We start from the raw sequence: 16,497 nt of genomic DNA, 5'->3' as shown, positions 1-16,497 counted from the left end.
GACGTATACAGCAGCTTGTTCCAGTTTCTGCCAATATCCAGCAACGTGACACTGCCATTGAAGAGGAGTGGGACAACATTCCACAGCCTGATCTATGCAAAGGAATTGTGTCGCGATGCATGAGGCTAATGATGGTTACACCAGATACTGATTGGTTATCTGATCCTAGGTATCTGTGACCAATAGATGCATATCTGTATTCCCAGTCATGTGAAATCCATAGATTAGGACTTCCTTACATGAACTATAACTCAGTAAAATCTTTGAAATTGATGCACTTCAAATTTATATTGCTGTTCAGCATATTTGCACTACCGTTCAAAAGTTTGGGCGTCGCTTAGAAATTCTTGTTGAAAGAAAATCACATTTTTTTGTCCATTAAAATAACATCAAATTGATCAGAAATACAGTGTAGACATGGTTAATGTTGTAAATGACTATTGTAGCTGGAAACGGCTGATTTTTAATGGAATTTCTACATAGGCGTACAGAGGCCCATTATCAGCAACTATCACTCCTGCGTTCCAATGGCACGTTGTGTTAGCTAATCCAAGTTTATCATTTTAAAAGGCTAATTGATCATTACAAAAACATTTAGCAATTATGTTAGTACAGCTGAAAATTCTGATCAATTTGTTATTTTAATGGACAAAAAATTAGCTTTTCTTTCAAAAACAAGGACATTTCTAAGTGACCCATAACTTTTGAACGGTAATGTAGGTACACTATTGTTTTGTTGTGATGTGTTGTCTTGATCCCGGTTGGAGCCCAGGGAGAGTAGCGGCTCTCTTGGCAGCAGTTAATGGGGTTCCTAATAAAATACTAAAATACTTTCAGCCAGAGAGAGAGAGAATTACAGCAACAGAACAGTGTGGACAAACGGCCATTATTCTGGGTTACTGCGTCTTCACTATGGGCCAAACACATGTCAAGGGGGTAGAGAGAGGGCAAGAGACACAATCAAACAAACCCCTCCACTCAACCCTTACCCCACTCTGTCCCTGACACGATCAAGAGCCAAAATGTGATAACCAGGGCACGGACACATTTGGTGACAACCCCTCCGCCCATCGCTTTCTCACTGAAAAAGGGGAGAGGCCGTGTTGGTTCTATGGTTCTTCCCGTCTGTGGCATTAGCCCAAGCCCACCCCGAGCCATTCAAAAGAAAGCAGGCCACAATGAAAGTATCCCAACATCTCCATTACGTTATATAAATGAATCACCTCTATAAATCCATTCCACTATTACTGTTATATGACACAAAAGTACATCTATAACTCAGATATGGCATTTTAAGTCTTTCTCTATGAAAAAAATAATTATGAAATCCAATCTAATCAAAGCCATTGCATTTTCAGGCCATAAGTGAAAACAGTAGATGGATAAATCATGCCTGTGCAACCAACCAAGCTATTACTCAATAGTTTGGCTAAGAGTTGGAGACGAGTTTGAAAGAACTGCTACACGTTTAACTCCCCTAAATTACCAGTAAGCAATGTTTAACTTTCACACGAGAGCCTTCTACTACATAGCTCTTACAAACACTAGCCTCGTCTAAACCAACTCTATATGACTAGAAAAAAGACATAGGACAGGGCCTGTTGCACCTCAACGCAGTCGAAACAGAATTAGCATATAGATAACGAGTTCAGCTCTTAGGACAAAGTGGGGGTCAATGGTGTGTCTGACGAGGCATAACTCATAATAAATAGTGGGACTCTGGTGTATAGGGCAGCAGTAGCAAAATATAAACCAAACTAACGAGAGTGGGAGTATAGTAGTAGTAGCCAGTGAAAACACACCCGATTACGGTTTTTGGCAGGTTCTGGATCAGTTTACCGCAACTCTACCTCTCTGACAGACGCAAAGGCACACAACATCTCACCAGTCCTCCACCTCTCTACCTGATCCCCCCCATGTTGTGAAATGCTATAGTTCTGCAGACATATTGCATTCATGGCCTGATCATAGAGTTGCTAATTGTCAGACCCACACAGGATACTATGGCATTATGTGGCCCAAGCCCTGTAATGATTGTTTGTTTGAGTAGCATCAAGCCCTCCTGACCTGCATCAATCACAGTTCCAACTCAAACACTGACTGCTGCACTATCAGGGTGGGGCTGGCTAAGGGTACAACCCTGCTCGTCTGAACCTCACTATTCAAAAGGGTATGCACCTTTAAATGCCACATCTTGATCAAGCTTGTTCTTATTGGTGCGGATTTAACATGATAACTATAATTCAAAGTTTATATGCAAAGGTTTTTCATCAGTGTGCACAACCAAGCTATACTTAACTTGAAATAATGGATGTTGTTTATGCGGCTCTATACAAGTATCGGTGAATAGAGACAAAACATTATAGCTCAACACTACCACCTAGTGGCACTACCATCATATTAACAAAATCCTTGCCTTTCTTTGCACCCCCAGAGACAATATTGGTTAGCCCCATGAACCCCTAACAAACATTTCGCAAGTACAAACCATACCAAAACCAGGGGAGGTTAAAATACCTTATAATCATCTGTGTCTCCACCCTCATCAGACTCTTCCATGTCCTATGAAGACAAGAAAGCAAATGGTTAACATCCCTGAGCGACCACACACACTCATACGTGCACCGCTGACAAATACCTCTAGCAGGGTGCTGTGGGAAAGAGACTGACTAAATTGGAGAGATAAAGAGAACTGACCGAGTTACGGGAGCTCTCCCCACTGTCCTCGTCTCCGGATGCCTTGTCGTCGCCATCCTCAATCCGGCTAATGTCGTCCTCTCCGTAGGCAGCAGACACCAGGCCTACTCCATGGCCCTCTGCAGAATGACAGAGCTTGGTTATCAGGTTGGAAACATAGCAGCATTCAGTTGCCGGCTTCCTGACCTAATATCAAGCTGAGATTGGTTAGCCTCTATTCTTTCACATGTTCGTAATGTGTGTGCCTGGTATAACAAGTACCTATAATAAAAAGTTGTTTTCCGACTTACTTTATTGGTTGGTCATTATGCCAAATAGATATTTTAGAGAAACATATCTACAGGAAAGTAATATTGACCTGTTTTTTCCCCTGGCAATGCCTGTCTGATTTAGATCACCTGACACATGTGTAAAACCATGTTAACAGCTGAACGAGCTCAGCAAAGGTTAATCCGGTATCCTTGTGACATCCCTACCCTAAACCCTAACCTTACCTAACCGTAACTATTTTATCAATGTCAACTTCAAAGTGGGTTAGGGACGACCCAAGGACCCCCGGATCGCAAATAAAATGTGGCTTGTCACATACGCCGAATACAACAAGTGCAGACTGTGAAATGTTTACTTACGAGCCCTTCCCAACAATGAGGTTAAAAAGTAGGAAACATTTGCTGAAAATAAAAAAAAGCTACTAATAACAATAAAATAACGAGACTATATAATACAAGGAGTGATGTACTGGGCCATATGCACTACCCTGTCGGTCAGATGCCAAGTAGTTGCCATGCCAAGCAGTGATGCTGCCAGGTAAGGTGCTCTCAATACTGCAGCTGTAGAACTTTGAGGATCTGAGGGCCCATGCCAAATCTTTTCAGCCTCCTGAGGGGGGAGAGGCATTGTCATACCCTCTTCACGACTGTGTTGGTGTGTTTGGACCATGTTAGGTCCTTAGTGTTGTGGACACAGGAACTTGAAGCTCTCGACCAGCTCCCTACAGCCCTGTGGGGGTGTGCTCGGCCCTCCCTTTCCCGCAGTCCACGATCAGCTCCTTTGTCTTGCTGGCGTTGAGGGAGAGGTTGTTGTCCTGGCACCACACTGCCAGGTCTCTGACCTCCTCCCTATAGGCGGTCTCATCGTCATCTGTAATCAGGTTTACCACCGCCGTGTTGTCACCAAACTTAATGATGGTGTTGCGCAGCTAAGCAGTCGTGGGTAAACATGGAGTACAGGAGGGGATTAAGCACGTACACCTGAGGGCCCCGTGTTGTGTCAGCGTGGCGGATGTGTTACCTACCCTCACCACCTGGGGGCGGCCTGTCAGGAAGCCCAGGATCCAGTTGCAGAGGGAGGTGTTCAATCCTAGGGTCCTGAGCTTAGTGGTGAGCTTAGAGGGCACTATGTTGTTGAACGTTGAGCTGTAGTCAATGAACAGCATTATCACATAGGTGTTCCTTTTGTCCAGGTGAGAAAGGGCAGGATGGAGTGCAATACAGATTGCATCATCTGTGGCTCTATTAGGGCGGTATGCGAATTGGAGTGGATCCAGGATGATGGTGTTGATGTGAGCCATGACCAGACTTTCAAAGCGTTTCATGGCTACAGATGTGAGTGCTACGGGGCAATAGTCATTTAGACAGCTAACCTTGGCATTCTTGGACATAGGGACTATAGTGGTCTGCTTGAAACATGTAGGTATTACAGACGGCCAGGGATTCCCCGCACTGAAAACGTCTGTATCGGTCCGCCAGTATAGCACTAGTAAAAGCACAGTGCACTACTTTTGTGAACAAATTTAAAGTAAATGTAGTTGAGTGTTAACCAGCATCTGTAATTTGACTCTGATCATTTTAAGTACAAAACAGTTAATCTGATAATACTTCTGTAATATAAATATAGTTGATTGATATGTTTTCCAGTTTCTTGAAATACTTTGCAAATGAAACTTATTTCTATGTGAAAACTGAAATGGTCTATTCATTCCTTTTTCTATTTTAGTAGATGCTCTTATGCAGAGCAACTTACAGTAGTGAGGGCATAACTTTTCATACTGTCCCCAGTGGGAATCGAACCCACAACCCTAGCATTGCAAGCACCATTCTCTACCAACTGAGCCACATCGTCACGTCACAAATCACGTGATGTCTCAATGTACTCAATTACTGTATTGTGCATTGTGTTTCTTCATGGGGATGGCAAATCTACAGTTAAACCTAGATGACAATACAGTAACGTTACGTTAGCCTTATTCTACAATGTAATAAATAAATACAAAATCCTTAATCTATACGCAATACCCCATAATAACAAAGCGAAAACAGGTTGACATGTTTGCAAATGTATTAAAAGTTTTAAAAAACAAATACCTTTACATAAGTATTCAGACCCTTTGCTATGAGACTAAAAATTGAGCTCAAATGCATCCTGTTTCCATTGAACATCAATGTTTCTACAACTTGATTACAGTCCACCTGTGGTAAATTCAATTGATTGGACATTTGGAACCGCCAAGACTGATCAATCTGGGGAGAAAGACCTTGGTCAGGGAGGTGACCAAGAACCCGATGGTCACTCTGACAGAGCTCCAGAGTTCCTCTGAGGAGATGGGAGAACCTTCAAGAAGGACAACCATCTCTGCAGCACTCCACCCATTAAGCCTTTATGGTAGAGTGGCCAGACAGAAGACACTCCTTAGTTAAAGGCGCGACAGCCCGCTTGGAGTTTGCCAAAAGACACCTAAAGGACTCTCAGACCATGAGAAACAAGAGTCGCTGGTCTGATGAGAGACCTGAAAGTAGCTGTGCAGCAACACTCCTCATCCAACCTGACAGAACTTGAGAGGATCTGTAGAGAAGAAATGGGAGAAACTCCCCAAATACAGACGTGACAAGCTTGTAGCGTCATACCCAAGCAGAATCGAGGCTGTAATCGCTGCCAACGGTGCTTCAACAAAGTACTGAGTAAAGGGTCAGAATACTGATGTAGATAATCCATTTCTGTGAGTCATTATAGGTTAGTGTGTGTAGATTGACAGGGGGGAAAATGTCATCAATTTTAGAGTAAGGCTGTAATGTAACACAAATGTGGAAAAAGTCATGGGGTCTAAATACTTTCCAAACGCACTGTACATTAAATGGTTTGTAAGGATGGTAAATAAATACTGAACAAAAAGTAGTTTTCCATGTTATTTGATCAAGAAGAATATTACATTTGATGTGGATGTTGTGTCTTTGACCGAAACTTTGCACCTTTTGATGTAAATGTTTGAGAACAGGTTTTTTGTTCGTTCTTTCTGGATTCCATTAAAATGACAATCACAGAGAATGGGACGGGGCAACAACTCTTACAATTCCAACTATTGAATCCTGTAAGATACTGTTCTTCATTATAGAACTATCTGTTTTGCCTAAGTGGAGATGAAGAATTTATTTTTGCCCACACTCACTTTCAGCATTTGTCAATTTCCACACTGTGCCATGCAGCATATGGCCCCAAAAAATCTAGGCCTAGTTAATTGAACTGTTGGAGTCATGGAAATATGACAATTTTTCAAATGTTATAGTTGGAACATAGTGGGCAGCAACTTGAATACATTGTTGTTTGACATGACAACAAATTAATAAGCCAGTGAGAAATGATTGACAGGGTAGGAACCAAAGTTTGTCAGTGTTTCCAGGTGACCCTAATTAGCATTGTGTTGCATTACACATTTTCATACTTCATGTAGCTAGCTAGCCAGCCAGACAATATATTCATGCTTTGCCTATTCCTCTCTGATAAGATGTTGCACAAACATGCATACCTTGGCCTACACCAGCACTGGTACCAGGCAGCATTAGCTAACTATATAGGTTTGCTCTGACTCTTAGTACATTTAGCAAGCTAGCTAGCCTGCTAACTTGCGATTAGCATTAGCGGCGAACACATTATTTTAGCAACACCTTGCTAAGGAAAGACAAACTAGCAACCAGTAGTTTGCAGACCGTAAGATACAGAAACAAAGCGTAATTATAAAACTCTTGAGGAAAGCAGCATGTCACCAACATTCTTGCATCCATCTGACCATTTGGAGTGAACGGCAAAGAAGTGCTCCTGACTCAGTGGACGCGCAACTGCTCTCTCCTTGAGTGACAGGGCTTATTGTGGTTAGCAGCATGCAGCAGCAAGAGTGGGAGAGAGATGACTCAAGAAGCAAACTATAAAAACTGACATTATATGCACTGGAGATGCGTATCACATTTAACAAATCAAACATTGAAACACCATTATAGAAGGTCAGGTAAAAACTCAAATCGGTCCGTGCATCAATACCAGTATATAGTAACATGCGGTATACCGCCCAGCCCTGGTCAGGGAGAGATTTAAAATATCAGTAAAGACACTTGCCAGCTGGTCTGTGCATGCTACGAGTACACATCCTGGTAATCTGTCTGGCCCTGCAGCCTTGAGAATGGTAACCTGTTTAAAAGGTCTTACTTGCATCGGCTATGGAGTGTGATAACACAGTAGTCTGGAACAGCTGGTGCTCTCATGCATGGTTCAGTGTTGCTAGCATCGAAGCGCGCTTGGAAGGCATTTAGCTCATCTGGTAGGCTTGCAGCTGGCTTTCCCTTTGTAGCATGCCAACAACAAACACTGACACTACAAAAGTATAACTGAACAAATTATGAAAGAGGACCATTAGAATTTTAAATTCTGAAAAGTGGAGTGCGGACGAGGTGAAAAAATTGTTGTATATCAACATTGACAAGCCACTGGTGTCTGACAACTTGGATGGAAAATTACTGAGGATAATAATGGACGATATTGCCACTCCTATTTACCATATCTTCTAAGCCTACAATGAACTGTGTGCCCTAAGGCCTGGAAAGAAGCAAGTCATTCCGCTATCCAAGAATAGTAAAGCCCCCCTTACTGGTTCAAATAGCCGACCAAATCAACCTGTTACCAACCTGTAGTAAACTTTTGGAAAAATTGTATTACATTAAACAAATTGAGACTTTCAGCACGCATATACGAAAGAACATTCAACATACAAGGCACTTACACAAATAACTGACGATTGGTTGACAGAAATTGACAATAAAAAAGATTGTGGGGGCTGTTTTGTTAGACCTCAGTGCATCTTTTGACATCATCGATCATAGTCTGTTGCTGGAGAAACATATGTGTTGTGGATAAAGAGTTACCTGTCGAACAGAACACAGAGGGTGTTCTTTAATGGAATCCTGTCTAACATAATCCAGGTAGAATCAGGAATTCCGCAGGGCAGCTGTCTAGGCGACTTTTTCAATCTTTATTAACAGCTACTACAGCGAGTGAAATGACTTCACTTAAAGAGCTGCAGTTTCAGAATGGGTGTCAAGACATAAATTGGTCCTAAACATTTCAAAAACTAAAAAGTATTTGGGACAATTCATTGGCTAAACCCTAGTTCTCAACTAAATCATGTAAGCAGTAATGTGGAAATTGAGCAAGTTGAGGTGACTAAACAACTTGGAGTAACCCTGGGTTGATGCAACAGTAGCTAAAATGGGGAGAAATCTGTCCATAATAAAGCGCTGCTCAGCCTACTTACCAACATCAAGGCATCCCCAACAGGCCCTAGTTATGTCACACGTGGACTACTGTCAAGTCATGTGGTCAGGTGCCACAAAGAGGGACTTTGGGAAAATTGTAATTTTTCTAAAATAGGGCAGCAAGACTGGCCCTTAAATGTACACAGAGAGCTTACATTAATAATATGCATGTCAATCTCTCATGACTCAAAGTAGAGGAGAGATTGACTTCATCACTACTTGGTTTTGTAAGAAGTATTGACATGCTGAATGCACCGTTTAAACTATCAGCACACAGTTCGGACACCCATGCATACCCCACAAGACATGCCACCAGAGGTCTCTTCACAGTGCTAAATGGAGCCATGGCTACATGAAACTATTCCATATCAGGTAACTGATGCAAGCAGTAGAATCAGATTTAAAAAACAAAAATACACCTTAGGGAACAGCAGGGACTGTGATGGGACACACAAAATCCGTGTGTGTATATTGCAGATACATTCATAGTATTCAGACCCCTTGACATATTCAACATTGTTACGTTACAGCCGTATTCTAAAATGGATTAAATAGTTCCATAACTGTTGGAATTTTTTGCTAAATTTATTATAAATAAACTGAAATATCAAATTTACATAAGTATTCAGATCTTTTCCTCTGTACTTTGTTGAAGCACTGAGTCTTCTTGGGTATGACGCTACAAGCTTGGCACAACTGTATTTGGGGAGTTTCTCGCATTCTTCTCAGAAGATCCTTTCGAGCTCTATCAGTTTGGATGGGGAGCGTCGCTGCACAGCTATTTTCAGGTCTCTCCAGAGATGTTCGATCGGGTTTAAGTCCAGGCTCTGGCTGGGCCACTCAAGGATTTTCAGAGACTTGTTCTGAAGCCACTACTGCATTGTCTCGGCTGTGGCCTTAGGGTTGTTGTCCTGTTGGAAGGTGAACCTTCTCCCCAGTCTGAGGCCATGAGCACTCCGGAGCAAGTTTTCATCAAGTATCTCTTTGTACTTTGCTCAGTTCATCTTTCTCTTGATCCTGAAAAGACTCCCAGTCCCTGCAGCTGAAAACATCCCCACAGCATGATGCTGCCACCACAAAGCTTCACCGTAGGGATGGTTCCAGGTTTCCTCCAGATGTGACACTTGGCATTCAGGACAAAGAGTTCAATCTTGGTTTCATCAGACCAGATAATCTTGTTTCTCATGGTCTGAGAGTCTTTGGGTGCCTTTTGCCAAACTCCAAGTGGGCTGTCAAATCAAATCACATTTTATTTGTCACATACACATGGTTAGCAGATGTTAATGCGAGTGTAGCGAAATGCTTCTGCTTCTAGTTCCGACAATGCAGTAATAACCAACGAGTAATCTAACCTAACAATTCCACAACTACTACCTTATACACAAATGTAAAGGGATAAAGAATATGTACACAAAGATATATGAATGAGTGATGGTACAGAACGGCATAGGCAAGATACAGTAGATGGTATAGAGTACAGTATATACATATGAGATGAGTAATGTAGGGTATATAAACATAAAGTGGCATAGTTTGAAGTGGCTAGTGATACATGTATTACATAAAGATGGCAAGATGCAGTAGATGATATAGAGTACAGTATATACATATACATATGAGATGATTAATGTAGGGTATGTAAACGTTATATTAAGTGGCATTGTTTAAAGTGGCTAGTGATACATTTTTACATCAATTTCCATCAATTCCCATTATTAAAGTGGCTGGAGTTGAATCAGTATGTTGGCAGCGGCCAGTAAATGTTAGTGGTGGCTGTTTAACAGTCTGATGGCTTTGAGATAGAAGCTGTTTTTCAGTCTCTCGGTCCCTGCTTTGATGCACCTGTATTGACCTCGCCTTCTGGATGATAGCGGGGTGAACAGGCAGTGGCTCGGGTGGTTGTTGTCCTTGATGATCTTTATGGCCTTCCTGTGACATCGGGTGGTGTAGGTGTCCTGGAGGGCAGGTAGTTTGCCCCCGGTGATGCGTTGTGCAGACCTCACTACCCTCTGGAGAGCCTTACGGTTGTGGGCGGAGCAGTTGCCGTACCAGGCGGTGATACAGCCTGACAGGATGCTCTTGATTGTGCATCTGTAGAAGTTTGTGAGTGCTTTTGGTGACAAGCCGAATTTCTTCAGCCTCCTGAGGTTGAAGAGGCGCTGCTGCGCCTTCTTCACAACGCTGTCTGTGTGGGTGGACTAATTCAGTTTGTCCGTGATGTGTACACCGAGGAACTTAAAACTTACTACCCTCTCTACTACTGTCCCGTCGATGTGGATAGGGGGGTGCTCCCTTTGCTGTTTCCTGAAGTCCACAATCATCTCCTTTGTTTTGTTGACGTTGAGTGTGAGGTTATTTTCCTGACACCACACTCCGAGGGCCCTCACCTCCTCCCTGTAGGCCGTTTCGTCGTTGTTGGTAATCAAGCCTACCACTGTAGTGTCGTCCGCAAACTTGATAATTGAGTTGGAGGCGTGCATGGCCACGCAGTCGTGCCTATTAATGAGGAGTGGCTTCTTTCTGGCCACTCTAGCACAAAGGCCTAATTGGTGGAGTGCTGCAGAGATGGTTGTCCTTCTGGAAGGTTCTCCCATCTCCACAGAGGAACTCCGGAGCTCTGTCAGAGTGACCTCCCTGACCAAGGTCCTTCTCCCCCGATTTCTCAGTTTGGCCGGGCGGCAAGCTCTAGGAAGAGTCTTGGTCGTTCCAAACTTCTTCCATTTACGAATGATGGAGGCCACTGTGTTCTTGGGTACCTTCAATGCTACAGAAATGTTTTGGTACTTTTCCCGATATCTGTGCATTGACAAAATCCTGAGCTCAAGTTCGAGTCTCATAGCAAAGGGGGTGAATACTTATGTAAATAAGGCTTCTTTTAAATATTTTTTTTATATACATTTGCAAACATTTCTAAAAATCTGTTTTCACTTTGTCCTTATGGGGTATTGTGTGTAGATTTAGAGGGGGGGGGGGGAATAATTGTATCCGTTATAGAATAATGCTGTAATGTAACTAAATGTGAAAAAAGGGAAATGGTCTGAATACTTTCCAAATGCACTGTATGTGGTAGTAGAGTAGTGGCCTGAGAGCACACACTTGATGTGCTGTGAAAAGTGTTATGAAATGTAATATTTGTTATTGTATATAACTGCCTTTAATGTTGCTGGACCCCAGGAAGAGTAGCTGTTGCCTTGGCTTACAGTTTGGTACCTTCAACACATCAATACCTCTCACAAAGACCAATAGTGATGCCGTCAATCTCTTCCCAACTTTGAACCAGGAGAGACTGACACTTTTACTCCGTCTACTTTTAAGTGTGAAACGTGCTGCTTTGTTCTGGACCAACTGCAATGTATTGTCAGAAGTTATTTATAAAAACATTTAATTTAAAATGTGTCCTTAATTGCCTCACTGTTGGCAACCGGTTTATAAAAGCAATAAGGCACCTCGGGGGTTTGTGGCATAAGGCCTATATACCACGGCTAAGGGCTGTATCCAGGCACTCCGCGTTGTGCATAAGAACAACCCTTAGCCGTGCTATTTTGGCCATATACCACACCCCCCTGGGCCTTAATGCTTAAGTACGCCATTCCTGGGAGCTGAAAATATCCCAGTTCTTCCCTAGCCTGCATACTCAGACATGTCAACATTGTGAATCCAGAGCATCCCAAACATGCTCAGAGTGCTCCAGTTCCCACCAATATCCAGCAACTTTGCACAGCCATTGAAGAGGAGTGGGACAACATTCTCCAGGCCACAATCAACAGCCTGATCAACTCTATGTGAAGGAAATGTGTCATGCTGCATGAGGCAAATGTTTGTCACACCAGATACTGACTGGTTCTGATCCACACCCCTACATGGGAAAAAAAGGTATATGTGACCAACAGATACATATCAGTATTCCCAGTCATGTGAAATCAATAGATTAGTGCCAAATACATTTATTTAAATTGACCGATTTCCTTATGAACTATAACTCAGTAAAATCTTTGAAATTGTTGCATGTTGCATTTATATTTTTGTTCAGTGTAGTATGGTCTACATCGTACCAGCGCAGAACCTCGAGACCACCTTAATATTAGAGATCGCACACCACCTGTTAACACAGAGATTCCCTCGTCCTTGTTCAGCCACTCAGTTCTTCAGATTACATAGCTAGCTCGTCCAGTTTTTTCTCCAGTGATTGCACGTTTGACAAGAGAACAGAGGGTAGAGGCGTTTTATCCACTCATCGACGTAGTCTCGTCAGCAAGTTTCAATATTGCATGCGCCAGGTGATGGACAAACTAACAGTGAGAGCCATGCACAAAAACAGACATTTTGAAAACTCTGTTTAACAATAACCTGTCAATATTTTGCCTAAAATTTCCAGCGGCATAAGGACAAACATAGCGGACAACCGGTACAGTCAGTTTAGATATATAGATAAGTATACCTTCAAATTAGCATTTATTCAACATTCTGACTTGTAAAGCTGCCGCCATAGAATTAGGAATTTGAATACTACAATGGTCATTAACCCAATAATGGTCAGCCATGTCGGTCAGGGAGTTTGTCAACAATGCCTAAAATGAACATCCGCCAAATGAGCATAGATTTTGGAATTGCCGTGTAAGATGTCTATTTCACCAGCCATGTTGGTGGGTGGTCAGGGTACCTTGCATTTGCAAGTGAAATGTCATATACACATTTATGGAAAAATAAATTCTGCACTAGTTTGCGTTACTGTATTTTTCTTTCATAGCTTACTAAAACAAAAAACATTTTTTTTTATATATATATTAGTTGAAGTCAGAAGTTTACATACACCTTAGCCAAATACATTTAAACTCAGTTTTTCACAATTCCTGACAATTAATCCTAGTAAAAAATTCCGTCTTAGGTCAGGTAGGATCACCACTTTATTTTAAGAATATAAAATGTCAGAATAATAGTAGAAAGAATGATTTATTTCAGCTTTAATTTACTTCATCACATTCCCAGTAGGTCAGAAGTTTACGTACACTCAATTAGTATTTGGTAGCATTGCCTTTAAATTGTTTAACTTGGGTCAAACGTTTTGGGTAGCCTTCCACAAGCTTCCCACAATACGTTGGGTGAATTTTGGCCCATTCCTCCTGACAGAGCTGGTGTAACTGAGTCAGGTTTGTAGGCCTCCTTGCTCGCACACGCTTTTTCAGTTCTGCCCACAAATTTTCTATGTGATTGAGGTCAGGGCTTTGTGATGGCCACTAAAATACCTTGACTTTGTTGTCTTTAAGCCATTTTGCCACAACTTTGGAAGTATGCTTGGGGTCATTGTCCATTTGGAAGACCCATTTGCGACCAAGCTTTAACTTCTTGACTGATGTCTTGAGGTGTTGCTTCAATATAACCACATAATTTTCCTCCCTCATGATGCCATCTATTTTGTGAAGTGCACCAGTCCCTCCTGCAGCAAAGCACCCCCACAACATGATGCTGCCACCCCTGTGATTCACGTTGGATGGTGTTCTTTGGCTTGCAAGCCTCCCCCTTTTCCTCCAAACATAATGGTCATTATGGCCAAACAGTTCCATTTTTGTTTCATCAGACCAGAGGACATTACTCCAAAATGTACGATCTTTGTCCCCATGTGCAGTTGCAAACCGTAGTCTGGCTTTTTTTATGGTGGTTTTGGAGCAGTGGCTTCTTCCTTGCTGAGCAGCCTTTCAGGTTATGTCGATATAGGACTCGTTTTACTGTGGATATAAATACTTTTGTACCTGTTTCCTCTAGCATCTTCACAAGGTCCTTTGCTGTTGTTCTGGGATTGATTTGCACTTTTCGCACCAAAGTACGTTCATCTCTAGGAGACAGAACGCGTCTCCTTCCTGAGCGGTATGACAGCTGCATGGTCCCATGGTGTTTATACTTGCGTACTAATGTTTGTACAGATGAATGTGGTACCTTCAGGCGTTTGGAAATTGCTCCCAAGGATGAACCAGACTTGTGGAGGTCTGCAATTGTTTTTCTGGGGTCTGGGCTGATTTCTTTTGATTTTCCCATGATGTCAAGCAGAGTTTGAAGGTAGGCCTTGAAATACATCCACAGGTACACCTCCAATTGACTCAAATTATGTAAATTAGCCCATCAGAAGCTTCGAAAGCCATTACATGTTTTCTGGAATTTTCCAAGCTGTTGAAAGGCACAATCAACTTAGTGTATGTAAACTTCTGACACACTGGAATTGTGATACAGTGAATTATAAGTGAAATAATCTGTCTGTAAACAATTGTTGGAAAAATTAATTGTGTCATGCGCAAAGTAGATGTCCTAACCGACTTGCCAAAACTATAGGTTGTTAACAAGAAATTTGTGGAGTGGTCGAAAAACGAGTTTTAATGACGCCAACCTAAGTGTATGTAAACTTCCGACTTCAACTGTATATACACACACACACTAGGGGTGAAACGGTTCACAAAACTCACGGTACGGTACAGTGGTGTCACGGCTCGGTACGGTTTCAATACATCGACAAAATAAATGCCTGAGAAATAAGTCATTTGTATTTAGATTTTCCCTTTATTATAATAGTAAACACGGGTAGCTCGAATTCCCAGGAGCAGATGGAAACAAAGGGACAACAAAAAACAGCAGTAAAACAGAACTTCAACAAGAGTGCATACTGTAGTCCAGCAGCATATCAAAATTAAGTCACATGGCAGTACCTTGAACAAAATAGGACCACTTGAGACTGGTTACTTGAATTTTTTAAAAACATTATCAGATTCTCAAGTGTTTCTTTAAGAAGATTAGTCTATCCACATTATCTACAGTGAGCACAGATCGGCTTAAAGTGACAATGTCAGCCGCCGTGGAGAATACCCTCTCGCTAGGAACAGAGGTCCCAGGCACAGCCAGGTAGCGCCTTGCTAACATGGCAACATGAGGGTATATTAACTCTTTGGTCTTCCGCCATGTAAATGGATCAGCATCCAGAGGAATACAGTCCAGTTCCCTGTAGGAGGTCACCTCCTCCTCTATGACCTTGACCTTTGACTTGGTTCCCTGCTCCTGGGTCGTGAACAACTCCCCAAAAAGCTCAGCCATGCCAGACTTCTTTTCTGGTGGAGAACCCCTATCGTCTGTCGTCTCTGGAGAGGGATTGGCTCCTCTGGTATCTGTGGCTTGACCCTGCAGAATTAAATTAGATGATAATTGCTATCTCTGAAGTGGCTTTAAAAATATGATTTGTTAGAAATATATATCAGACACTATAACAATTTTTACTTTATAATTGTTAAATCACTAATTAATAAAACAATGTCACATTAACAAAATAAATACAATACCTGTATATTGGTCACAAGCTCTGCTGTGAAGTCATTGTAGACTCTCAGACGAGCAGCAGCATCCAGGTGCAGCAGAGACTTGAACCGGGGGTCCAAAGTGGTGCTCTTGTGTAACAAGTCTTGGACACCAGGGTCAGCATATCTAGGCTCCAGGTTAACTCTGATAGCAGTCTTGACATCCCTTACTGCCGATTCATCTTCATCAGATGCCACCATTGATTTCAGCATCATTGTTTCCAGTGCAGTTCAGTGTTGACTGTTTTGAGAGGTTAGCACACTTTCCTCTGCACTCTTACATAATTTTCAGACAAAGCCCCAATATCTTTGACATTCTTCCTGACAGCTTGATCAGTCAGTGTAGAATACACCACAACTTTCTGCTCAAGGTTTCTCTCAACCATGTCATGGCTTGAATTCCATCTAGTAGGGACATCTTGGATTAGTTTGTGGTTTGGCAGCTTCAGCATCTCCTGTTTTGTCTTGAAAACATGTGCAGCAGTTGTGCTTTTGCGAAAGAAGGATACCACTTTCCTGATCTTTGCTAGGAGGCGAGAGACTGGATTGACTGACATTGCTTTTTGAGATGCAGATTAATAACGTGAGCAAAGCATCCTATCTGTGGCCCCAGTCCAGCTAGTGCAACTGCATTTGCAACATTTCTAGTGTTGTCAGTGGTCACAGGAATCGTTACATTAGTCCCCTACAACTTCCACACGGCAACTACTTCCCTCAGCTCTTCCCCCAAGTTTACACTGGTGTGACGACTCTCAAGAGGACGTGTTTGAAGGACATGGCTTTTTATCTCCCACTCTGCCGTAATGAAATGAGCCGTTACAGTACGGTAGCTCTCTGAAGCTCTAGACGTCCAACGGTCTGTTAGAACAACAGACCACGTTTCTGACAACTCA

General features: G+C 42.3%; 1 protein-coding gene across 4 annotated transcripts in view; it reads right to left on the bottom strand.

The window, feature by feature from the left end:
• LOC129829032 (SAP30-binding protein-like) overlaps positions 1-16,497 on the bottom strand; it is a 48,868-nt gene that overhangs the window by 27,662 nt on the left and 4,709 nt on the right. For all 4 annotated transcript variants that reach the window (XM_055890461.1, XM_055890463.1, XM_055890464.1 and 1 more), the window contains exons 2-3: positions 2,698-2,816; positions 2,518-2,562 (exon numbers count right to left, since the gene is read on the bottom strand). In XM_055890461.1, the coding sequence (XP_055746436.1) occupies positions 2,518-2,562; positions 2,698-2,816 (164 nt within the window). The remainder of the gene's footprint in view (positions 1-2,517; positions 2,563-2,697; positions 2,817-16,497) is intronic.

The sequence above is a fragment of the Salvelinus fontinalis genome, chromosome 30 (assembly GCF_029448725.1).
Source record: "Salvelinus fontinalis isolate EN_2023a chromosome 30, ASM2944872v1, whole genome shotgun sequence".
NCBI lineage: Eukaryota > Metazoa > Chordata > Actinopteri > Salmoniformes > Salmonidae > Salvelinus > Salvelinus fontinalis.
This window is presented reverse-complemented; position numbering and strand designations above follow the sequence as displayed.